This window comes from Triticum dicoccoides, chromosome 1A, assembly GCF_002162155.2.
Source record: "Triticum dicoccoides isolate Atlit2015 ecotype Zavitan chromosome 1A, WEW_v2.0, whole genome shotgun sequence".
Lineage (NCBI taxonomy): Eukaryota > Viridiplantae > Streptophyta > Magnoliopsida > Poales > Poaceae > Triticum > Triticum dicoccoides.
In genome coordinates this window covers 589,241,336-589,268,103 of record NC_041380.1, presented here as the reverse complement: position 1 = coordinate 589,268,103, position 26,768 = coordinate 589,241,336, and the positions used below count along the sequence as shown (strand labels likewise).

The 26,768-nt window shown below is 46.9% G+C and overlaps 2 protein-coding genes across 2 annotated transcripts; both read left to right on the top strand.

The window, feature by feature from the left end:
* Positions 1 to 2,007: 2,007 nt before the first annotated feature.
* LOC119293269 (protein CHUP1, chloroplastic-like) lies at positions 2,008 to 6,924 on the top strand. Its single transcript, XM_037571798.1, has 9 exons — positions 2,008 to 2,347; positions 2,432 to 2,481; positions 2,588 to 3,316; positions 4,000 to 5,304; positions 5,453 to 5,584; positions 5,673 to 5,854; positions 6,036 to 6,147; positions 6,307 to 6,450; positions 6,553 to 6,924. Exons 1-9 carry the CDS (start codon positions 2,269 to 2,271, stop codon positions 6,652 to 6,654), a joined length of 2,835 nt encoding a protein of 944 aa, XP_037427695.1. The 5' UTR covers positions 2,008 to 2,268; the 3' UTR covers positions 6,655 to 6,924.
* Positions 6,925 to 10,687: 3,763 nt separating this feature from the next.
* On the top strand, positions 10,688 to 11,544 carry LOC119293258 (oleosin G-like). The gene has a single exon (XM_037571788.1). The coding sequence runs from the start codon at positions 10,885 to 10,887 to the stop codon at positions 11,386 to 11,388; it is 504 nt and encodes a 167-aa protein (XP_037427685.1). The 5' UTR covers positions 10,688 to 10,884; the 3' UTR covers positions 11,389 to 11,544.
* Positions 11,545 to 26,768: the final 15,224 nt, after the last annotated feature.

Below are 26,768 nucleotides of genomic sequence, written 5' to 3'. Positions count from 1 at the left end.
CGCCGTAACATCACTGCCTAGGACCTCCCAGTGTCGCTGGAAGAAACCAGCTGTAAAACCGTCCACACCTAGCGCTTTAGACGGCGCCATCTGGAAAAGAGCATTGCGTACCTCCTCTGCCGTGAAATCCTTCTCAAGTAAACCGTTCATAGCATCATTTATACGTGGCGGAACAAATTGCAATAGATTTGGCATATCATTGTATCCCTGGGACTGATAGAGGTTCTTGTAAAAATCCATAACCTTGGCCTCCACCTCATCAGGATCATCACAGACCGAGCCATTAGCTCTCTCCAAGGAGACAATTCTATTGTTGCGACTGCGTTGCGCTGCCTGAGATTGATAGTACTTTGTGTTTCGGCCTCCTTTGTGCAGTCAGTTAACTCTTGACCGTTGCTTCATCCACACCTCTTCTTGTCTTAAAATTTCTTGCAGTTGAGCCGCCACCCTGAGTTCTTCCGTGTTCGGCCCCCTCCCAACGGAGGCTGCTCGCAATCGCTCCAACTGTTTTTGAAGCTTTTTTTTTACCTTTTTAGCAATATTTCCAAACTCGCGGTCACCCCATGACCGGAGCCCACTTTGGACAGCTGTAAGTGCGTGCACCACACCCTCCAAACCCTCTCGGCCACGATCTGAAGAACTTTTTTTCGATCTGAAGAACTTGACACCGGCGTACATACAAAAATATCCGACCAACCATATTCATTACATTGGAGTTTGACTACGAATGGTTCGTTCTCGGTCAAATCCTTCTATTTGGATCTTATAAACGCTGGCCCAATACCGAGATCTATTCATATCTGGAAAGTTAAGGTCCCCTTGCGCATTACAATATTTATGTGGTTTGTTCACAAGCAAGTGATCCTTACCAAAGATAATTTGTTAAAACGACATTGGGTAGGCAGCTCACGATGTTGTTTTTGTGATAACAATGAGACGATCCAACATCTTTTCATTGATTGTCCCCTAGCCAAATTATTGTGGAGAACAATTCATATGGCTTTCAACATTGTCCCTGCAGTTAGCATTGCAGCGTTGTTTGGGGCATGGTTAGCTGGGGTGGAACATAATACCGCGGCCCGTATTCGAATTGGAATATGTGCACTACTATGGGCTATATGGAACTGCAGGAACGACATGATTTTTAACAGACAACAATTTACAACCTTCTTGCAGGTTATCTTCAGAGCTACCGCATGGATCCGTACGTGGTCCTTACTCACTCCTATGGACTCCAGGGAGCCGCTGGTTACTGGGTGCAACCAATGGAAGATGGTAGCTCGGGCTATATTAAACCGGTTTGGATGGCGGTCGCTTAACAAAATAGGAATCTAGTTCTAGTCCTTTATCTTCCACCGGTTGTAATTTTGAGCTCCTTTTGTCTTGATGCTCCTTTTGCGAGCTGTAATACTTTGAATATTGTTTGCTTTGAGACTTTTAATAATATGGCTGCATGCATCTTTCAGATGCAGAGCCTGGGGGCACGCCAAAAAAAAGTAGGATACATCTTAGGTAAAACCGGCCCCTTTTTTAGGCCAGTAGAACACAGATTAGATACAAAATCACTTGTACAGATCGAACAAAAAAACAGGCGAATTCCCTGCTGGTGTTGCTTCATATACAAAAACCACTTGAGATTAGAGGCCAGGAGAGGGTACTAGCACTGCCATGCTCCATCCTGTGAGCCTCATCATCCTCATAATCCACCGCGTCTCCCCTATCCAGATATATCACCATCACCCAGACTACAACCCCCGCTTCACCCTCACCCAGACACACCAGCAACCACCCATTTCTGTGCACAGCAAACAACACCATACTACTCTCGCTCTTCCAAAGACACAACAGCCTTTCGTAGTTCCGTGTATCATCAGCATATGAAGATTTTGTCAGCCACCAAGATATCTGCTCTCCTCCTGGTACCATCACCATATGGAAAATCTGTCAGCTACCAACAAGTCCCACACTATTGGACACACACAGCACAAGAGAAAAGAGACTTCCTGTGCTACACGAGCCTGTCTTTCCTGAGCGATAAACATAGATAGACAATCCAATCCACATGTTCCTCCGGTGGTGTTCCTTCGCCCGCTCCTGCAGGCCAAAAGATATGAGGAATGTGTAGCAGCGCCGGCCATTCACACGTGCGGCTCCTCCTCCTTGCTCTGCCTTTGCAACTGTTCTCTGATGAGCAGAGCCAGAGCTGCCTGCCCCTGCCCTCCTCCCGCCGGTCGAGGCCGGAACGGACAGTGATGAGTGCACGGAGTCATGCTTGTGAGACTCGGATTCGTGGTATTAGCAACCTTCGCCGCGTTCACTCTTAAGCGAGGCAAGGGGCCTAAGAAAGGTACTCCTCTACTTCTCCACTGCGTCAATAGTTCCTTCTGTTAATCTGAATTTTTCGCTCAAGCTTATGCCTCGCTTCTTTCAGACAATGGCCAAGCGGGCAAGAGGAAGGAGAAGGCTCGGCATACTGGACATGTATGTACATGCATCCCCTGCCGATGACTGGCGCAGTTCAAAGCAAAGAACTACTGGTTGTGCGTGTTGCTCATCCTTCTGTCTGTCCAACTGTTGATTATTTCAGGGGGAGAAAGAGGACGAGGAGGAAGAGGTTAAGACGATCAGCGGCTTAATCAACTCGGCCCCGTCGGTGGATGACGACGATGAGGACGACATGTTCTCGGAGATCGAGAGCCTCCTGGGCGGGGAGATCGACATCCCGATACCGGGCGACAGGTACGACGTCAAGGAGCGGTCCCGTTACAACGCGCACATGGCCAACAACGCCGCCGAGATGGAGCGGCTGCGCGGCCTGGTCAGGGAGCTGGAGGAGCGGGAGGTGAAGCTCGAGGGCGAGCTGCTCGAGTACTACGGCCTCAAGGAGCAGGAGACCGACGTCACCGAGCTGCAGAAGCAGCTCAAGATCAAGACGGTGGAGGTCGACATGCTCAACCTCACCATCAGCTCGCTGCAGGCCGAGAGGAAGAAGCTGCAGGAGGACGTGGCCCGCGGCGCGGCGGCCAAGAAGGAGCTCGACGCGTCCAGGAGCAGGATCAAGGAGCTGCAGCGGCAGATACAGATGGAGGCCAACCAGACCAAAGGCCAGCTGATGCTGCTGAAGCAACAGGTGATGGGGCTCAGGGCCAAGGAGGAGGAGGTGGCCAAGAAGGACGCCGAGATCGAGCAGAAGCTCAAGAAGCTCAAGAACCTGGAGGTGGAGGTGCTTGAGCTGAGGAGGAAGAACAAGGAGCTGCTGTATGAGAAGAGGGACCTCATGGTGAAGCTGGATGCAGCACAAGGAAAAATAACAGAGGTATAGCACCACTCTGTTTCTGTTACTATTACTCTGCAAAGTTTGTAAAGCCTTTTGCATTTTAGTACATGACACAAGAATATTCAGCAGCAGTTTTTTTCTAGCCTAATCATTTGCATGGTCCTAGACGGTCCAAGTTTCTGTGGCAGACTAGCAGTGGTTCTGCTACGTTTGTTGGATTTGTCTCTATCCCTATAGTGTACAGGCCTATCCTCTTAGTTTGTCTCTAGTTCAAAATTAGGATTTTGCTTTTGTTTTCACTTGTAAAATGTAGGAACCTAATGACATGCACTCTCTTTTGTATTGCTTTTTTCCTAAAACAAACAAACAAATCAGTAAGATTCATGAGACGGACCGCAAGTTTTGACTTTGCTATTAAACATGACAGCATGATTTTCACCATAACATTGTTATCTGGGCAAGAAAGTGAACAGTTTGCTCATATCAGGATAAATGCAATTCTCTTCCCTGTTCAGTAGAACAAACAGTCAGCTGAGGTGTTCTTCTATATTGAGAGTTAGTATTTCAGACCCAAATCACAATTCCTGAAGTTCTACAAAGGAAGAATGCTACCTAGTAATTAATTTTTAGCCAAGTAGTATTAGATAGGAGTATATTTAATACTACCTTTTTCATGACATACTTCTCCAATAATGTACTTATGACATATCATCATCATGCAGAGTGATGTAGTTGCCCATGCAAGAGAGGAGATCAACAACCTCAGACACACAAACGAGGACCTGACAAAGCAAGTGGAAGGCCTACAAATGAACAGATTCAGTGAAGTAGAAGAGCTGGTGTACCTGCGCTGGGTCAACGCCTGTCTGCGATTCGAGCTCCGCAACTACCAGACACCATCTGGGAAGATCTCTGCCCGCGACCTCAGCACGAAGCTCAGCCCAAGGTCGCAGGAGAGGGCCAAACAGATGATGCTCGAATTCGGGTCCGAACGAGGCCAGGGCGACACTGACCTTGACAGTGTTTCCTCCGCGCCTTCTTCCCCCAGAAGCGAAGACTTCGACACCGCCTCGATCGACAGCTCTTCCAGCAAATACAGCTTCCTAAGCAAGAGGCCGAACCTGATGCAGAAACTCAAGAAGTGGGGAAGGAGCAAGGATGACGGCAGCTATCTGTCATCCCCGTCGTCGCGGTCCCTGACCAGCAGCTCTCCGAAGAGGAGCCAGAAACCAAAGGGGCCCCTGGAGTCTCTCATGATCAGAAATGCAGGAGATGGTATGTCCATTACAACATTCGGAAAAAGGGACCAAGAATCCGGTGACGCAGATGATGCAAATGTTGCGTCTTCGTTCCAGCTGATGTCGAAGAATGTCGAAGGCTTCGCTGATGAGAAGTACCCCGCTTACAAAGACCGGCATAAGCTTGCGACGGAACGGGAGAAGGCGATCAAAGAGAAGGCCGAGCAAGCCAGAGCGCAAAGGTTTGGTGGTGGCTATAGTTCAGTTCTGGTTCCCTCCCCGAGAGCTGCACTCCCCCCAAAACTCGCTCAAATAAAGGAGAAGAATGCCCCCACAGTTAATTCTGAACCTGGTGAGCAATCTAGTGATATCCCGAACAACCCCCTGGCTGTCACCCAGTTGAAGCTTGCCCAAATTGAGAAGAGGGCTCCAAGAGTCCCCCGTCCACCACCCACAGCATCGGCCGCCGCTGCTTCAGGAGCTACCAGTACTGGGAGTGGTGGACCACCGATGCCGCCACGCCCACCAGGTGCACCTCCTCCACCACCACCTCCAGGGAGACCCGGTGGCCCTCCGCCGCCACCGCCGCCTCCCGGTTCTCTATCCAAGAGCCTTGCTGGTGGTGACAAGGTACACCGTGCTCCGGAGGTCGTGGAGTTCTATCAGAGTCTCATGAAACGTGAAGCTAAGAAGGACACCACCTCTTTGGGATCAAAATCATCGAATGTTTCTGATAACAGAAGCAACATGATTGGAGAGATTGAGAACAGATCAACATTCCTATTAGCTGTAAGTATCTTCAGATGGCCCATCACGCATAAAAATCCTGCCAAATCCATGTCGTCCATCATTAGTGCAGCTCATTGTAGTCAGTAGGTATAACTTCAATATGATCAGCTCATTATGACGAATATTGTCAAAACATGGAATGTTTCAGGTCAAAGCTGATGTGGAGACACAAGGAGAATTTGTTGAGTCCCTCGCGGGTGAGGTCCGAGCAGCAAGATTCGCGAATATCGACGATGTTGTTGCATTTGTACACTGGCTGGATGAGGAGTTGTCATTCTTGGTAAGACCCCATTACTTTATCCATGTTAGATATTGTACTTAGGCTGCACATGATCAACTCCTAAAAAGATCAATTAACCTTTTTTTAGGTTGATGAGAGAGCAGTGCTAAAGCATTTCGATTGGCCAGAGAGCAAAACTGATGCATTAAGAGAGGCCGCCTTTGAGTATCAGGACCTGGTGAAACTAGAGAATAAGGCCACATCCTTCGTCGACGATCCAAAACTTCCATGTGAAGAAGCTCTCAAGAGGATGTATTCGTTGCTTGAGAAGTAAGTGCCTTCTCTGAACTAGTATGTTCCCAAATAGCATAGTTCTTCAGGGTAAATCAGTAATATTTTTTCAGAAAATAATTGGCAATATTTTTGCGAATTCCAAGATGTTTGTGAGAAGTGTTGGTCTACCCTAAGAATCATAATTTCAGTGAACAAACTAATGTCATATTTCTGGCAGAGTGGAGCAGAGTGTTTATGCACTTCTTCGTACAAGAGACATGACCACCGCACGGTACAAGGAGTATGGAATACCAGTTGATTGGCTATCTGATTCTGGAAAAGTTGGCAAGGTGCACATTTCTAGAGTCTAAAGTCTAAACTACTTATGTTGGCAGTCTTACTTAAAAGAGCATACAATTACTAATTCCTCATGAAGCTGTAGTACAGGTTTCGAGTCAGAATATGAATCAAGATTTTAATCAAAGTTTAATCTCATATGTTGGTTGCAGATCAAACTGGCATCCGTTCAGTTGGCGAAGAAGTACATGGAGAGGGTCACCTCGGAGCTCGACGCGTTGCAGGGCACCGAGAAAGAGCCCAACAGAGAGTTCCTGCTTCTCCAGGGCGTCAGATTCGCCTTCCGAGTTCATCAGGTATATAACTGTCCAAAACTTACATTTCAACAGTATGTGTATATAATTACAGGTAAACTGGAGATATTTCAAATCAAGAACTTACCATTCGCCATTGCGCAGTTTGCCGGAGGCTTCGACGCGGACAGCATGAAAGTCTTTGAGGAGCTGAGAAGCAAGATGAGCAGCACGCAGGCACCCGCTCCACCGGCATCTGACACATAGTGCGGAGTCTTCAGGATTGCGCGCTCCTCCGGTCAGGTTAATTCGGAGGGCACAATTAGTTGGCTAGTTAAACTGTACAAAAGAGAAGTGTAAATTCCAATGTTGTCTTAATCAAGTTGTATATGTCAAGTCTACAGGTTCAGATCATACTATAAGCATACCAGGTTTTTTGTCTTAATCAAGTTTGTTTGTTTGGCTGAAATTCTGTAACCGGGCAGTTTGTAAAAAGTGAACCACAGTAATGAGATACTACCTACCTAGTTTTGGCTACTTCCAGTTTGGCAATCTGTTGCAGTTGAGATGCCTGCTCCAGTCTTCAGAGCAAAACTCGTCAGATTAAAATGCCTTGAACTCAATCCGGCTAGCTCCCGGGGATGGGCGGGTAATGCTTAGGGTCGATTGCAATTCAGACAAATCCGGAGAGACTTGTGCTGAAGAAAAGGGATTTTTACATGGCATCGGGGGGCGGAACAGCCGAAAACCAACGTGGTGAGCGAGGCACTGCAGGGCTGAGCCGCCGGACCGACCCTGCGAAAAACAGATGGTGAGCCAGTGGAGGATCCAAGTTATTTAGGTTCCGTGCTCTGAGCCGGAGTGAGAGCCGGGAGAAGGTGGGGTTTGCGGCGGCGCCGTCTGAAGGCCGAGAGAGCGAGAAGAGAACCCACCGCGTGGAATGGGGCGGCTGCGCTCGGTTCGCCGGAGCCGCCTCGGCTTGCGTACGCGCTCAAAAACGACGGAGGCCAGGGAGGAGGCAGGTGGCAGAGCCGCCGCCGGGAGGGGAACCTGGCCGGCGACAATGGCTGCCATCGTGCTACTCTTTTTTTTCTTTCAAATCGGCGGCGTGGACGGGGTTAGTTATGGGCCTTCTTGGCGGGCCAAGAGCACCTCCCACTAAACCAGCCCGCCTTTCCCTCCAAAAAGAAAAACTAAATCAGACACCAGTGTCTCAAAAAAAATAAAAAATACTCGCTCAAAAGAACAATAAATAAACCAGACACCTACTATGGTGTAGATTTACTAAAAAAGACCAGACCACCTTCCCTCCAAAAATAAATGGTCCACAGACCACGGTGAAGGCGCCACGTAATCCCTAAGATGACATATTTGACTCTTTTAAAATAATTGGTCAAAAAATGATCTCTGCAAAACTTTAACACGATCTAAGTTCATGAATATACCCAGCGTTGCTTCCATGTGCAGCACCATGCTGTCGCGTTGGCATTTGCTGCATGACTAGTCATTAGAGCATTTACAATCATGTTTGTCAAATCCGACCATTTAAATGCTCGCCAACACAGTCATATCTTATATTTGATGATATGTATCGAATATCTATATTTCATCCCCTGAATTCATATAAATCATGTAAAAGTTTTTCTGCGTTCTACATACATCATGCTATTCTAAACTAAGTTTTTTTCGTCGAAGATGTCTATCCACAACGTCTGTACCAGGCGCCGGATAAATGTGCATGTAGGAGGGCTCCGGCTCCTCCTCATCGTCATCCATAGCCGCGGGCATCTCGTAGACGTCTGTGGTGTGCTTCGCCTCTGCCTCTTGCACATGACGTCGCTTGACCTCCGCCGCGAATTCCGATCGAAGGGAATCGAGAATCGCCTGCTGCTCCGCCTGCAGATCCGCGGCCTAGCGTCCCCCACGTCCTCCCCCTTTGCATCCGAAGGTAGCCCCACGGTTATCCAGGCTTCGCACCTTGCCAGGACATGCTTACGGAGCTACGGCAGGCGCTCCCGCGTTAGATAAGTTGCCAGACGGCATGGGGCATAGCTGCTAGCGGGAAGTGGCGGACGGCGAGCAGCGATTCCGTGTGGGACCTCATCTTCAATCCAACGCTGCGGACGTGACTAGGCGTTTCATAAACGTCTTAGATTTGGGTTGGATATGAGAGGTGTCAGTTAGCCCTGGCGTTTGAATCCCTTTGAGAAGCCTGTCTGGGTCGCCTTTTTTATGACCGATCAATAATTGAGCCGTATGTCCGGACTTTGAGGCGGGTTTGCGGCTGTAGATGCTGTTAGTGCTTCAAGGTTGCAAAACGTTTGTTAATTGCAGCAGCAACACCAGCGGGCTATGCATATTTTACTGGCTATATCGAGTTAAAGGTTTCTGCACGGTTCATTTGGTACTAAACCTTTCCAACACGGTCAACTTTGTGATTTGACATGTAACATCTTCGACGACTAGCACTGCCGCCTGCCGCGCATTTCTGCTTCACGGCAGCAACCACGAACTCGCCAAAGTTGTGCCGCGCAACACATCGTCGGTACGTGCGTGTACCGCGGTGGATCTCCACGACTCTCCCCGCCAACGTCTCCGGCTGGCCGGACCGGCGTCACCCGAGCGAGCGCCCAAAAGGAAGTGAAGTCTATTTTAAACCTTGAATTCATACGGCTAGTCGGGATCAAACCCTAACCTTTCAATCCTTAAAATCTGTACCCTGTACTTATAGATCCCGGTCTATTTTAACCCTGAATCCGGTTATGCCAGTTTGGTGTGCTGGGAAAATATTGATCCCGGCCAGGATTATTCTCTTCTCTCACTGAGTACATGGGTCCACTTGTCATATTCATCTTCTGCTCATTCTCTTCATCTCACTCTGTAGGAATCACAATGCTCAGGCACAGCCAGCCGGTGTCCACGACAACGGGGAGCAGGGAGTGGTGCATGTCCTCGTGAGTGTGCAACGGCAAGGGAGCGCCTCCTGCCAGCCTCCCTCGACATGGCCGCACCGCCTTGCCTCGCCATGCGCCAGGCCATGGACAAAAGAATTCGGGGGTGTTCCACCGTCAGCCCCTCCTTTCTGTTGGAGTTAAAGATGGCATAACCCGGCGTTGATGCGTGTCTTGGGTCCGTTGACTAACTAGGTCAAGTAGCAACCTAGTGCACGTCCCAGTGGATTGATAAAAGGAGATCGTGCTACTAGGAATCAAGGATCAAGGCAGCCGGAGTTAGTGCTAGCTTTGTACTACGTTGTCGCCGGCCAGGAGAAGCTTCGTCGTCGTCGTCGTCACACCGTCGCCGTGGCTATGCAGCTTGTGTGGCACCATGTAAGCACACAGGACGTTAGTGTTGCTATCATTCATCCACCTGCGCCGGCCAGTCGTGGTGCTTGCTGCTTGGCGAGGTAAAGCTCTAGCTCTTCATCGCCATCTTCTCCTCCGCGAGGAGGATGAGGAGCCAGCAAGTGCGGCACTCGGCCAAACCCAACACGACTCGCTCGCCGTGCCCCGCCGTCTCTCCGCCGTTAGCAGCACGCGGGCTGGCTTGAAGGGGAGGAGCAGTACGCGCCAATGGCAGGGCGGAGGCCGTTTAGGAACACGAAAACTGCAACGGTTGTTCTACGGGACGACAGCAGGCTTGGGCGCGACCATCGACGGGCTGCTGCAGGCGTTCGCGTACAGCGAGTTGTCCGGCTCCAGTGCACAGGGGCGGCAGTTCAACTGCTTCGTCTGCCTCAACAAGTTCGCCGCTAACCAACGCCTCCGCCGTTCTGCGGCCGCCCGTTCCACCATTTGAGGAGAGAGAGAAGAGGAATTGTGGATAAGGTGGAGACTGAAAAACGGAAATGACATGTGGGCCAGTGTTGTAAATGAGAGTACAAATTAAATCCGGTCGGGATCTAGTGCGCCAAACAGGTTCAAGGTTGAAATAAATCAGGATCAATAATGAGTAGAGGGTACCAACTTCAGGAATTGAAAGGTTAGGATTTAATTTAGACAAGTCCTATGAATTCAAGGTTTAAAATAGACTTCACTCCTCAAAATCCCCAAAAGGATACCGCCCCTGCGAACAGTGCCGCCGGCGCAACGACAAAGCATGTACGCATGCCTGCCCGGGCACCCGTCGGCCGTGGCCTGCCTGGCATCGCCGTGTCAGTGTCACACTCAGCCAGCGCCTCGAACCGTCGCCCCCGCCGCACACGTGCCGCACCAGATGCCCACTCAACGGCATCACGCCAGCAGCATATCCTGCCGTGCCGCCGGTAAAAACTAGACCCGATCCGCAGAGCACGGTGAATGTAGACACCCCGGCCGTCGCCGCACACACGTCGCGCATGCACGGTCGGCGCCCTGGCCACGTGCCCGCGCGCCCGCGTCCCTCTCCGCCCCTTTAACTCCTTGCCCCGCCATGCCGTCTCCTTCTCCCCCAGCTCGGCCTAGCTGCCACCACTCTTCCTCCTCCTCCTCCTCCTAGTCCCGGTCACAGCCTCCTTCCATGGCGGATCGGCACGGCGAGGGCGGCGTGGCCTCGGCGCGGCGGCCGGGGCGCACGGACCTGGACGACCCGTCGACGACGCTGCTGCAGCGCGTGCAGGCGCACCTCCCGAACGCGACGCAGGTGGTGGGCCTGCTGACCCTGCTGCTCGCCGGCGCGGCGCTGCTGGTGCTGGCGGGGCTGACGTTCACGGGCGCCGTGGTGGCGCTCGTCTTCCTCGGCCCGCTGGCGCTGCTGACCAGCCCCATCTGGGTGCCGTTCTCCTTCGCGCTCCTCGTGGTCGTCGTGGCGGCGCTCTCCTTCGTCGGGTTCGCCGTGGCCGCGCTCGCCGCGGCCACCTGGGCGTACCGGTACTTCACGGGGCGGCACCCCGTGGGCGCCGACCGCGTGGACCGCGCCCGCAGCCGCCTCGCCGACACCGCCAGCCACGTCAAGGACTACGCCCGCCGCGAGTACGGCGGCTACCTCGGCAACCGGACCAAGGACGCCGCCCCCGGCGCCTAGTCGCCGCGCGTGCGTGCGTGCACGTCGTGGCTAGATCGTTATTACGATATGCTCTTCTCTCTTTGCGTCTCTGTACTCTCCCATGTACTCTCCCAGGTGCTGGTGATCACGTCGTCTTCACGTGTATGAACTACTATTAGTTTCGTTTGTTCGTTCTTTCTTGCCTCGCCTTGTACTGTTTAGTCAGATCGATCGACGATCATAAGGCACACGTCCGGCGATCATGTTGATTAATTCCGGCGATGAACTGGTCGTGCACTGGCGCTGTAGGTAGATCGTGTTGGACCGACGGCCATCTTGGCCACGCACTAGCATAGACTGCATAGTGGTGCAAGAAATGTATCGGTTACACACTTATACTCGGATGCAGAGTTCTTCAGATTACACTTGGATGCAGAGTTCTTCAGTTACACTCGGATGCAGAGTTCTGCAGAGGAAACTGCAGGGGATTCAGAGCCTTGGGGACGAAGGAGGAGAGAGGAACAGGGTAGGTCTGGCAACACAATGTCGACCGATCGATGCCTCACGTTCAGCTCATAAATATCGTATACAGATTTTTCATGTGGTATACATCCGTCGTCATAAATGTAGTGTGGACCCCCTAAAAAAATGTAGTGTGGACATTTTTCATGTATACACATCGGGACGACATTTTTCATGTAAAAATCCGGACGGCGCTTTTCATCGACTTATGTTTTTCTTTTTTTATTAATACTAGCTAAATAGCCCGTGCGTTGCAATGGGAAATAAAACATAACACATGCTCTTAACTCAACAACCATCACTCAAGATCACAATAGATTCGTCACCTTTATTTTTGCGAGACATCATATTTGTGTTGGCGCTTATCCTTCTCATCCTTGTTGGCGACGGCCTTGGTGTTTATACAAAATAATAAAGCCTTGGTGTTTATACAAAATAATAAAAAATGTGTGTTGAATATGGTTATTCTAAGGCATCTCTCCCTTCCTTCTCCCTCTTTCTTCCTCTCTCGCTTTCTCTTAATCTCGTGATGAGAAATTTATTGTTTTTTTCAGCGACATTTTTTAGAGGTATGTATGTGTAGTTATTGATGTTCTTTTTTTTATATAGTTATAGTGATGGTTATAGTAAGGTGTTTATTTGCAATCCGGATCGCTGCCGTATGAAAAAAAGAATCGTTTGATTTGATTTAAATATATTCCAAAATACAGATAATTTGTTGGAGAATAGTTTTAGTTACGGTTTAAAAAATACAGATAATTTAAAAAATTATTTGATTTGACTCAAATATATTCTAAAATAATATTTTAAAATACTTAATAGGTAAAAATAATCTCATATTTGTTGGAGAACGTAGTAATTTCAAAAAAAATTCTACGCACACGCAAAATCATGGTGATGCATAGCAATGAGAGGGGAAAGTGTTATCTACATACCCTCGTAGATCGGCAACGAAAGTGTTGACACAACGTAGAGGAAGTAGTCGTACGTCTTCCCGATCCGACCGATCCAAGTACCGAACGTTCGACACCTTCGAGTTCTGCACACGTTCAACTCGATGACGTCCCTCGAGTTTCGATCCAGCAAAACATTGAGGGAGAGTTTCGTCAGCACGATGGCGTGATGACGGTGATGATGTTCTATCGACGCAGGGCTTTGCCTAAGCACCGCTACGATATGATCAAGATGAAATATGATGAAAGGGGGCACCGCACACGTCTAAAGAACGATCACGAGGATCAACATGTATGTCATGGGATGCCCCCTTGCCTCAGTATATAAAGGAGGGAGAAGGGGAGATGCAGTCAGCCCTATGGGTGCGCCTAGAGGAGTCCTACTCCAACCGGGAGTAGGACCCCCCCTCTTGCCTTGTTGGAAAAGGAAGGAGGAAGGGAGAAAGAGAAAAGGGGGGCGCCGCCTCCCTTCCTTCTCCTATTCGGACTAGGGGGAGGGGGCGCGCGGCCTACCCTGGCCGGCCCTCCTCTTCTCCCTTATGGCCCATGTAGGCCCAATAACCCCGGGGGTTCTGGTAACCCCCCGGTACCCCGGTAAAATCTCGATTTCACCCGGAACGTTTCTGATATCCAAATATAGGCTTCCAATATATTAATTTTTATGTCTCGACCATTTTGAGACTCCTCGGTATGTCTGTGATCACATCCGGGATTCCGAACAACCTTCGGTACATCAAAACACAAAAACCCTAATTACGATGTCACCGAACTTTAAGCGTGCGGACCCTACGGGTTCGAGAACTATGTAGACATGACCGAGACACGTCTTCGGTCAATAACCAATAGCGGAACCTAGATGCTCATATTGGCTCCTACATATTCTACGAAGATCTTTATCGGCCAGACCGCATAACAACATACGTTGTTCCCTTTGTCATCGGTATGTTACTTGCCCGAGATTTGATCGTCGGTATCTCAATACCTAGTTCAATCTTGTTACCGACAAGTCTATTTACTCGTTCCGTAATACATCATCCTGCAACTAACTTATTAATTGCAATGCTTGTAGGCTTGAGTGATGTGCATTACCGAGAGGGCCTAGACATACCTCTCGGACAATCGGAGTGACATATCCTAATCTCAAAATACGCCAACCCAACAAGTAACTTCGGAGACACCTGTAGAGCACCTTTATAATCACCCAGTTACGTTGTGACGTTTGGTAGCACACAAAGTGTTTCTCCAGTAAACGGGAGTTGCATAATCTCATAGTCATAGGAACATATATAAGTTATGAAGAAAGCAATAGCAACAAACTAAACGATCAAGTGCTAAGCTAACGGAATGGGTCAAGTCAATCACATCATTCTCCTAATGATGTGATCCCGTTAATCAAATGACAACTCATGTTTATGGTTAGGAAACATAATCATCTTTGATTAACGAGCTAGTCAAGTAGAGGCATACTAGTGACTCTCTGTTTTTGTCTATGTATTCACACATGTATTATGTTTCCGATTAATACAATTCTAGCATGAATAATAAATATTTATCATGATATAAGGAAATAAATAATAACTTTATTATTTCCTCTAGGGCATATTTCCTTCAGTCTCCCACTTGCACTAGAGTCAATAATCTAGATTACACAGTAATGATTCTAACACCCATGGAGCCTTGGTGCTGATCATGTTTTGCTCGTGGAAGAGGCTTAGTCAGCGGGTCTGCAACATTCAGATCCGTATGTAGCTTGCAAATTTCTATGTCTCCCACTTGGACTAAATCCCGAATGGAATTAAAGCGTCTCTTGATGTGTTTGGTTCTCTTGTGAAATCTGGATTCCTTTGCCAAGGCAATTGCACCAGTATTGTCACAAAAGATTTTCATTGGACCCGATGCACTAGGTATGACACCTAGATCGGATATGAACTCCTTCATTTGCTGCTTCCGAAGTAGCTATGTACTCCACTTCACATGTAGATCCTGCCACGACGCTTTGTTTAGAACTGCACCAATTGACAGCTTCACCGTTCAGTAAAAACACGTATCCGGTTTGCGATTTAGAATCGTCCGGATCAGTGTCAAAGCTTGCATCAACGTAACCATTTACGATGAGCTCTTTGTCACCTCCATATACGAGAAACATATCCTTAGTCCTTTTCAGGTATTTCAGGATGTTCTTGACCGCTGTCCAGTGATCCACTCCTGGATTACTTTGGTACCTCCCTGCTAGACTTATAGCAAGGCACACATCAGGTCTGGTACACAGCATTGCATACATGATAGAGCCTATAGCTGAAGCATAGGGAACATCTTTCATCTTCTCTCTATCTTCTGCAGTGGTCGGGCATTGAGTCTTACTCAACTTCACACCTTGTAACACCGGTAAACGGGAGTTGCATAATCTCATAGTCATAGGAACATGTATAAGTCATGAAGAAAGCAATAGCAACAAACTAAACAATCAAGTGCTAAGCTAACGGAACGGGTCAAGTCAATCACATCATTCTCCTAATGATGTGATCCCGTTAGTCAAATGACAACTCATGTCTATGGTTAGGAAAACTTAACCATCTTTGATCAACGAGCTAGTCAAGTAGAGGCATACTAGTGACACTCTGTTTGTCTATGTATTCACACATGTATTATGTTTCCGGTTAATACAATTCTAGCATGAATAATAAACATTTATTGTGAAATAAGAAATAAATAATAACTTTATTATAGCCTTTAGGGCATATTTCCTTCAGTCTCCCACTTGCACTAGAGTCAATAATCTAGATTACACAGTAATGATTCTAACACCCATGGAGCCTTGGTGCTGATCATGTTTTGCTCGTGGAAAAGGCTTAGTCAACGGGTCTGCAACATTCAGATCCATATGTATCTTGCAAATTTCTATGTCTCCCACCTGGACTAAATCCCGGATGGAATTGAAGCGTCTCTTGATGTGCTTGGTTCTCTTGTGAAATCTGGATTCCTTCGCGAAGGCAATTGCACCAGTATTGTCATAAAAGATTTTCATTGGACCCGATGCACTAGGTATGACACCTAGATCGCATATGAACTCCTTCATCCAGACTCCTTCATTTGCTGCTTCCGAAGCAGCTATGTACTCCGCTTCACACGTAGATCCCGCCACGATGCTTTGTTTAGAACTGCACCAACTGACAGCTCCACCGTTTAATATAAACATGTATCCGGTTTGCGATTTAGAATCGTCCGGATCAGTGTCAAAGCTTGCGTCAACGTAACCATTTACGATGAGCTCTTTGTCACCTCCATAAACGAGAAACATATCCTTAGTCCTTTTCAGGTATTTCAGGATGTTCTTGACCGTTGTCCAGTGATCCACTCCTGGATTACTTTGGTACCTCCCTGCTAGACTTATAGCAAGGCACACATCAGGTCTGGTACATAGCATTGCATACATGATAGAGCCTATAGCTGAAGCATAGGGAACATCTTTCATCTTCTCTCTATCTTCTGCAGTGGTCGGGCATTGAGTCTTACTCAACTTCACACCTTGTAACACAGGCAAGAACCCTTTCTTTGCTTGATCCATTTTGAACTTTTTCAAAACTTTGTCAAGGTATGTGCTTTGTGAAAGTCCAATTAAGCGTCTTGATCTATCTCTATAGATCTTGATGCCCAATATGTAAGCAGCTTCACCGAGGTCTTTCATAGAAAAACTTTTATTCAAGTATCCCTTTATGCTATCCAGAAATTCTATATCATTTCCAATCAGCAATATGTCATCCACATATAATATCAGAAATGCTATAGAGCTCCCACTCACTTTCTTGTAAGTACAGGCTTCTCCAAAAGTCTGTATAAAACCAAATGCTTTGATCACACTATCAAAGTATTTATTCTAACTCCGAGAGGCTTGCACCAGTCCATAAATGGGTCGCTGGAGCTTGCACACTTTTTTAGCTCCCGTTGGATCGACAAAACCTTCTGGTTGCATCATATACAACTCTTCTTCCAGAAATCCATTTAGGAATGCAGTTTTGACATCCATTTGCCAAATTTCATAATCATAAAATGCGGCAATTGCTAACATGATTCGGATAGACTTAAGCATCGCTACGGGTGAGAAGGTCTCATCGTAGTCAATCCCTTGAACTTGTCGAAAACCTTTTGCAACAAGTCGAGCTTTGTAGACAGTAACATTACCGTCAGCGTCAGTCTTCTTCTTGAAGATCCATTTATTTTTAATTGCTTGCCGATCAACGGGCAAGTCAACCAAAGTCCACACTTTGTTCTCATACATTGATCCCATCTCAGATTTCATGGCTTCTAGCCATTCTGCGGAATCTGGGCTCACCATCGCTTCTTCATAGTGCGTAGGTTCGTCATGATCTAGTAGCATGACTTCCAGAACAGAATTACCGTACCACTCTGGTGCGGATCTTACTCTGGTTGATCTACGAGGTTCGGTAGTAACTTGATCTGATGTTTCATGATCATTATCATTAGCTTCATCATTAATTGGTGTAGGTGTCACAAAAACCGGTTTCTGTGATGTACTACTTTCCAATAAAGGAGCAGGTACAGTTACCTCAGCAAGTTCTACTTTTCTCCCACTCACTTCTTTCGAGAGAAACTCCTTCTCTAGAAAAACTCCGAATTTAGCAACAAAAGTTTTTGCCTTCGGATCTGTGATAGAAGGTGTATCCAACAGTCTCCTTTGGGTATCCTATGAAGACACATTTCTCCGATTTGGGTTCGAGCTTATCAGGTTGAAGCTTTTTCACATAAGCATCGCAACCCCAAACTTTCAGAAACGACAACATTGGTTTCTTGCCAAACCACAGTTCATAAGGCGTTGTCTCAACAGATTTCGATGGTGTCCTATTTAACGTGAATGCAGCCGTCTCTAAAGCATAACTCCAAAACGATAACGGTAAATTAGTAAGAGACATCATAGATCGCACCATATCTAATAAAGTACGATTACGACGTTCAGACACACCATTACGCTGTGGTGTTCCGGGTGGCGTGAGTTGCGAAACTATTCCGCATTGTTTCAAATGTAGACCAAACTCGTAACTCAAATATTCTCCTCCACGATCAGATCGTAGAAACTTTATTTTCTTGTTACGATGATTTTCAACTTCACTCTGAAATTCTTTGAACTTTTCAAATGTTTCAGACTTATGTTTCATTAAGTAGATATACCCATATCTGCTTAAATCATCTGTGAAGGTGAGAAAATAAGGATATCCGCCATGAGCCTCAACATTCATTGGACCACATACATCTGTATGTATGATTTCTAACAAATCCGTTGCTCTCTTCATAGTACCGGAGAACGGTGTTTTAGTCATCTTACCCATGAGGCACGGTTCACAAGTACCAAGTGATTCATAATCAAGTAGTTCCAAAAGTCCATCAGTATGGAGTTTCTTCATGCGCTTTACACCGATATGACCTAAACGACAGTGCCACAAATAAGTTGCACTATCATTATCAACTCTGCATCTTTTGATTTCAACATTATGAATATGTGTATCACTACTATCGAGATTCATCAAAAATAGACCACTCTTCAAGGGTGCATGGCCATAAAAGATATTACTCATATAAATAGAACAACCATTATTCTCTGATTTAAATGAATAACCGTCTCACATCAAACAAGATCCAGATATAATGTTCATGCTCAACGCTGGCACCAAATAACAATTATTTAGGTCTAATACTAATCCCGAAGGTAGATGTAGAGGTAGCGTGCCGACCGCGATCACATCGACTTTGGAACCATTTCCCACGCGCATCGTCACCTCGTCCTTAGCCAATCTTCGCTTAATCCGTAGCCCCTGTTTCGAGTTGCAAATGTTAGCAATAGAACCAGTATCAAATACCTAGGTGCTACTGCGAGCATTAGTAAGGTACACATCAATAACATGTATATCACATATACCTTTGTTCACTTTGCCATCCTTTTTATCCGCCAAATATTTGGGGCAGTTCCGCTTCCAGTGACCAGTCTGCTTGCAGTAGAAGCACTCAGTCTCAGGCTTAGGTCCAGACTTGGGTTTCTTCTCCTGAGTAGCAACTTGTTTGCTGTTCTTCTTGAAGTTCCCTTTCTTCTTCCCTTTGCCCTTTTTCTTGAAAATGGTGGTCTTATTGACCATCAACACTTGATACTCCTTCTTGATTTCTACCTCCGCGGCTTTTAGCATCGCGAAGAGCTCAGGAATAGTTTTATTCATCCCTTGCATATTATAGTTCATCACGAAGCTTTTGTAGCTTGGTGGCAGTGATTGAAGAACTCTGTCAATGACACTATCAACATGAAGATTAACCCCCAGTTGAGTCAAGTGATTATGATACCCAGACATTTTGAGTATATGTTCACTGGCAGAACTATTCTCCTCCATCTTGCAGCTATAGAACTTATTGGAGACTTCATATCTCTCAATCCGGGCATTTGCTTGAAATATTAACTTCAACTCCTGGAACATCTCATATGCTCCATGACGTTCAAAACGTCGTTGAAGACCCGGTTCTAAGTAGTCATCAGCTTTGCTCTGCCAGACGTTCATAACATCTAGTGTCACTCCTGCAGCAGGCTTGGCACTTAGCGGTGCTTCCAGGACGTAATTCTTCTGTGCAGCCATGCGGATAATCCTCAAGTTACGGACCCAGTCCGTGTAATTGCTACCATCATCATTCAACTTTGCTTTCTCAAGGAACGCATTAAAATTCAACGGAACAACAGCACAAGCCATTTATCTACAATCAAACATAGACAAGCAAGATACTATCAGGTACTAAGTTCATGATAAATTTAAGTTCAATTTAATCATATTATTTAAGAACTTCCACTTAGATAGACATCCCTCTAATCCTCTAAGTGATCACGTGATCCAAATCAACTAAACCATGTCCGATCATCACGTGAGATGGAGTAGTATCAATGGTGAACATCAATATGTTGATCATATCTACTACATGATTCACGCTCGACCTTTCGGTCTCCGTGTTCCGAGGCCATATCTGTTATATGCTAGGCTCGTCAAGTTAAACCTGAGTATTCCGCGTGTGCAACTGTTTTGCACCCGTTGTATTTGAACGTAGAGCCTATCACACCCGATCATCATGTGGTGTCTCAGCACAAAGAACTTTCGCAACGGTGCATACTAAGGGAGAACACTTATACTTTGATAATTTAGTGGGGATCATCTTATAATGCTACCGTCAATCAAAGCAAGATAAGATGCATAAAAGATAAAAATCACATGCAATCAATATAAGTGATATGATATGGCCATCATCATCTTGTGCTTGTGATCTCCATCTCCGAAGCACCTTCATGATCACCATCATCACCGGCGCGACACCTTGATCACCATCGTAGCATCGTTGTCGTCTCGCCAATCTTATGCTTCCACGACTATCGCTACCGCTTAGTGATAAAGTAAAGCATTACAACGCAATTGCATTGGATACAATAAAGCGACAACCATATGGCTCCTGCCAGTTGCCGATAAATCGGTTACAAAACATGATCATCTCATACAATAAAATTTAGCATCATGTCTTGACCATATCACATCACAACATGCCCTGCAAAAACAAGTTAGACGTCCTCTACTTTGTTGTTGCAAGTTTTACGTGGCTGCTACGGGCTTAGCAACAACCGTTCTCACCTACGCATCAAAACCACAACGATAGTTTGTCAAGTTGGTGCTGTTTTAACCTTCGCAAGGACCGGGCGTAGCCACACTTGGTTTAACTAAAGTTGGAGAAACTGACACCCGCCAGCCACCTGTGTGCAAAGCACATCGGTAGAACCAGTCTCGCGTAAGCGTACGCGTAATGTCCGTCCCGGCCGCTTCATCCAACAATACCGCTGAACCAAAGTATGACATGCTGGTAAGCAGTATGACTTATATCGCCCACAACTCACTTGTGTTCTACTCATGCACAACATCAACGCATAAAACCTAGGCTCGGATGCCACTGTTGGGGAACGTAGTAATTTCAAAAAATTTCCTACGCACACGCAAGATCATGGTGATGCATAGCAACGAGAGGGGAGAGTGTTGTCTACGTACCCTCGTAGACCGACAACGGAAGTGTTGACACAACGTAGAGGAAGTAGTCGTACGTCTTCCTGATCCGACCGATCCAAGTACCGAACGTACGGCACCTCCGAGTTCTGCACACGTTCAACTCGGTGACGTCCCTCGAGTTCCGATCCAGCAAAACATTGAGGGAGAGTTTCATCAGCACGACGGCGTGATGACGGTGATGATGTTCTACCGACGCAGGGCTTCGCCTAAGCACCGCTACGATATGATCGAGGTGGAATATGGTGGAAGGGGGCACCGCACACGGCCAAGGAATGATCACGAGGATCAACTTGTGTGTCATGGGGTGCCCCCTTGCCTCAGTATATAAAGGAGGGAGAGGGGGAGGTGCGGCCGGCCCTATGGGTGCGCCTGGAGGAGTCCTACTCCAACCAGGAGTAGGACTCCCCCCTCTTGCCTTGTTGGAAAAGGAAGGAGGAAGGGAGAAAGAGGAAAGGGGGGCGCCCCCCCTTCCTTGTCCTATTCGGACTAGGGGGGAGGGGGCGCGCGGCCTGCCCTGGCCGGCCCTCCTCTTCTCCCTTATGGCCCATGTAGGCCCAATAACCCCCGGGGGGTTCCGGTAACCCCCCGGTACCCCGGTAAAATCCCGATTTCACCCGGAACGTTTCCGATATCCAAATATAGGCTTTCAATATATCAATCTTTATGTCTCGACCAGTTTGAGACTCCTCGTCATGTCCGTGATCACATCCGGGACTCCGAACAACCTTCGGTACATCAAAACACAAAAACCCTAATTACGATCGTCACCGAACTTTAAGCGTGCGGACCCTACGGGTTCAAGAACTATGTAGACATGACCGAGACACGTCTCCGGTCAATAACCAATAGCGGAACCTGGATGCTCATATTGGCTCCTACATATTCTACGAAGATCTTTATCGGTCAGACCGCATAACAACATACATTGTTCCCTTTGTCATCGGTATGTTACTTGCCCGAGATTCGATCGTCGGTATCTCAATACCTAGTTCAATCTCGTTACCGGCAAGTCTCTTTACTCGTTCCGTAATACATCATCCTGCAACTAACTTATTAGTTGCAATGCTTGCAAGGCTTGAGTGATGTGCATTACCGAGAGGCCCCAGAGATACCTCTCCGACAATAGGAGTGACAAATCCTAATCTCGAAATACGCCAACCCAACAAGTACCTTTGGAGACACCTGTAGAGCACCTTTATAATCACCCAGTTACGTTGTGACGTTTGGTAGCACATAAAGTGTTCCTCCGGTAAACGGGAGTTGCATAATCTCATAGTCATAGGAACATGTATAAGTTATGAAGAAAGCAATAGCAACAAACTAAACGATCAAGTGCTAAGCTAACGGAATGGGTCAAGTCAATCACATCATTCTCCTAATGATGTGATCCCGTTAATCAAATGACAACTCATGTCTATGGTTAGAAAATATAACCATCTTTGATTAACGAGCTAGTCAAGTAGAGGCATACTAGTGACTCTCTATTTTTGTCTATGTATTCACACATGTATTATGTTTCCGGTTAATACAATTCTAGCATGAATAATAAACATTTATCATGATATAAGGAAATAAATAATAACTTTATTATAGCCTCTAGGGCATATTTCCTTCAATATTAATATTCTACATATTTTTCTAATCAAATTTCATATATAACATGTTCAAATCGGAGTTACGGTTTAAAAGATATGGATGATTTTAAAAAGCATTTGTTTGACTTAAATATGATCCGCGGATGAATTACCTAAAATATTTGGGGGGTTTCGAAAAATGTAAAATAACAGTTCGAGTGTGACTTAAATCCGGACGGCGGGTTGATTTCAAGAAAAGATAGGGACTTTTGTGTAAAATACGAAAATAACGATTCGCTTAACTTAAAACAGGACCGTGGGTTGAATCTCTAAAATAGATGGACTTTTCTAAAAAATGCCATGATGGACGAAAGAAACCCAATTTGCTTTATTATTAGGTAAAGATTTCATCAGAGTTATGTGGTTGACAGTATACCTGGCTATGAGCAGCCGGGCCGGGACGGCCTGATCTGACCGGCCTGAAAAAGGCCGACCCGACTTGGCTGGACATTGCTCACGGGCTAGGCCTGGGCCTGGATATTGAGCCCGAAGGCCGAGCCGAGCCCGTCATATTTGCTGTTTAATAAAGAGGCCCAACCTGAGGCCCTGTGGGCTTTTACATTGACGGGTAGGGCTTAGGCCTGATTTCTAGGAGTGACACGTGGACCGGGCGGTGCTTGGGCCTGGGTTCTCTTTGTTAGGTTCGGTTAGGCCCGGCCCGATGGCCAGGTATAGTTGAAAGTAATCGGGTACTCAGAGCAACTACAACCGGACTTGGCAAATTCGCCTCACTCAGAGCCTTTACAATCGGATTTGGCAAATCCATCCCTCAAAAAGCGCCGAGACACGCCTTATATGTTAACTTTCACATCCACGCTCATATCCGGAACCCAAACACATTCAAAACATGATCAACATGCCGGATCATCACTGCATTGCCGGACAAGGACCATAGTTTGTCGAAGTTCATCGCCGAACAGTGCACATGCATATTATAGACTTGGAAGAGCGAAGGAAATCACCATCTCCTCGCCGATCCCTTTTTCTTCTGGTCGTCGGCGCGGAACGGTATGGTCGGAGCTACACGCTGGGCGAGAGGGGTTGGCACCAGACACTGACGAAGTAGATTCACTGCTGTCGGATCCGTCTTGGTCGAGCTACGTTCGACTCAGGGCTAGTTCTTTTCGGCGATTCTCCCAGAATCACCCCCTCTCCAGCTTCTCCCAGAATTGCCACTTCATATTTTTTTTTACAATCCTATCTAGTTAAGGTCTAAGTAGGTAGGATTGTAAAAAACATATAGAGTGGTGATTCTAGGAGAAGCTGGGGAGGGGGGCGATTCTGATAGAATCGCCCAAAAGAACTGGCCCTTAATGCGATGCAGAGGGTGACCTCCACATCATCAGGCTCCACTTCGTGTAGTAGGCTCGTCCAGTCGTCATCAGAGCCATATTTCCCACCCGAGCCAGCGCTGCTTCGATCGTCGGTCATCGAATGGGTTCGGAGGGGATCATGAATGGAGTGGACGAAGAGGGGATTGAAGTTGACTGCGGTCTAGGGTAATTCAGATAGGGATATTTGTGTGACATGCGTGGACCAGGACTGGACTGAGTTGAGTAACGTGTTCGGGGTCGCCTCATATTTATCCTATATTTGGGTGAATATGAGTGACGCGAAATAGCCCGGGTGTCTGAGAATTTTTAAGGAGGCGCCTGAATGCCTTCTGAGTTAAAGCAACCACAATTTAGTGCAAAGTGAAGATACTAGATATGTTATTTGTTACAGAAAACAATTGGTTACTTATTCATAGATTATATTCCCCTATCAAAATATAGACTTTTTTGACAGTGTTATAGTGTCAAAAATAAGTTATATTTTAATATAGAGGGAGTATTTATTAGTAGTGATGGACTCATGGCAGTTTTGCACTTGCAGTACAATCATCACATTAGTCCAGGAGGCTTCCAGCGTTAAGCGGTAGAGCCCTGACCCCTGAGACGACGAACAAAAACATGTTCATTTGTCTCAAACTTTATAGAGGCTCATTTAAGACTTAATCGAATGATTATCCAACAGGTAAAAAAGCTTTTGTTTTCTTTCATCGAGATAGAGGTAGGCAAAAGAGGTGGATCATTCGGATAAAGCAGCAACGCGAATGGTGGCGGCACAATACCTTGAAAAAGACATACTAATTCAGAAAGAAATAAAGATCTTATGCCGTTTGGCACGTTAGGAAAGAATAGGAGGATTTTTACGGCAACCCAGTGACCCCAGCCACAATTGCTTCCTTCATAAATAGCGTGCGGCTGACCGACGTTAGGAAAGAAGGATGTCAGCCTCCTTCTGGATGCGTGCGGCGACTAATTTCGTTTTGTGTGTGTACAGCCCAGCTTGATTAGACGTATTGTACCACACCGAGAGCTCAGCTCCGTATACTCCAGCTTAAATAGCGTGCGGCTGACCGATCTTTCGCCGAGGACGCACGCCTGGCGTGCGGAGGCAAAAAGGCAGTCACCATGTACTTCCGTCCGGGCCGGTTCGTGTCGGCCCGTCATCCTAGCTCGCTGGCTTCACAGATGTGGTTTCGTGTGTGCAGGGGGCCAGTACTACTGGCCGGGCCGGGTCGTGCCGGCCCGTCACCCTAGCTCGCTGGCCTCACAAATGTGACTTCGTGTGTGTAGGGGGGCACATGTACATAGTGATCCAACTTAGCCGGACACTTGCAGCGATGGGGCCGGGCCACCTTTGGATCAGTCCGGATGGAATTGCGCCACCTACGGCGCCGGCTGGAGGAATTAAGGGCCGTAGTAACGAGAGTTGCACCATCTGATGAGGAAAAAGCAGTGGAGGAACGTATTGTTGAATTGTGCTTCAGGGAAGAGATTATGTGGCGACAACGGGCACGTATTCAGTGGCTCTCTGAGGGGGATAGCAACTCCAAATTTTTTCATCGGAAAGCGAGTGCCCGAAAAGCTAAGAACCGCATTGTGCTTTTACAGCGGGGAGATGGTACTTTTTGCACCGAAGGTCACGAGATGGAATCCATGGCCACAAGTTTTTATGAAAATCTATACGCTTCCGAGAACACTGTTGGGATAGAAGAAGTTTTGTCTCGTATACCTGTGAAGGTTGATGGACAAATGAACAGTAAGCTAAACGCGCCGTACAGTAAAGAAGAGGTGAAGACGGCGTTGTTCCAAATGTTTCCCACTAAGGCACCTGGCCCTGATGGATTTCCTGCTCACTTTTTTCAGCGACATTGGGATCTATGTGGTGATGAGGTGACCGATATAGTACTGCGTGTTCTGAGTGGAGTTGATTCACCGGAGGAGATAAACAAAACGTTCATTGTATTAATTCCCAAGATAGCAAGTCCAAAAAATTTAGGACAGTTTCGACCGATCAGTCTCTGCAATGTGATCTTTAAGATTGCATCGAAGGTATTGGCTAACCGGCTCAAACTCATTCTCCCTGACATCATCTCCGAAGAACAATCTGCATTTGTACCAGGCCGTCTTATTACTGACAACTTTATTTCTGCCTATGAGTGTCTGCACTATATGAAGACCAGGAAAGTGAAGGGAAATAAATTTTGTGCTTTGAAACTAGATATGATGAAGGCGTATGATAGGTTGGAGTGGTCATATTTGAGAGCTGTCATGCTGAAACTAGGGATCAGTACCCGCTTTACCGACACCGTTATGAGGTGTGTAACTTCTGTGTCGTTCTCAGTCATGTTTAATGGTGGGCGTTTGGATGAGTTTCGACCAACACGAGGTATTCGACAGGGTGATCCGATTTCTCCCTATTTATTTTTGCTGGCTGCGGAGGGACTCTCTTGTCTGCTCAAGACCTCTAACCCAGCTGAGAGCATTCATGGGATCACTGTCGCCCCAGGTGCACCGCAAGTTAACCATCTACTTTTTGCGGATGACAGTCTCTTATTTTTTGATGCCACTCCGGAGATGGCTATGAGGGTTGAATCTATTTTACAAAAATATTGTGCAGCGTCGGGTCAGCGTATAAACAAGGACAAATCCTCAATTTTTTTCAGCAAGGGATGCTCTGACATGATGAAGCAGGAGATCAAACAAACGTTGGATGTCCAGAATGAGAAGCTTTCGGGAAAGTACTTGGGCCTGCCTTCTGATGTGGGCAGAACGAAGGAGGGCTCATTTAAGTATCTCAAGGATAGAATCTGGAAACAAGTTCAAGGATGGATGGAGAAAGCACTGTCTGTAGGTGGGAAGGAGGTTCTCATAAAATCTGTCGCTCAGGCAATT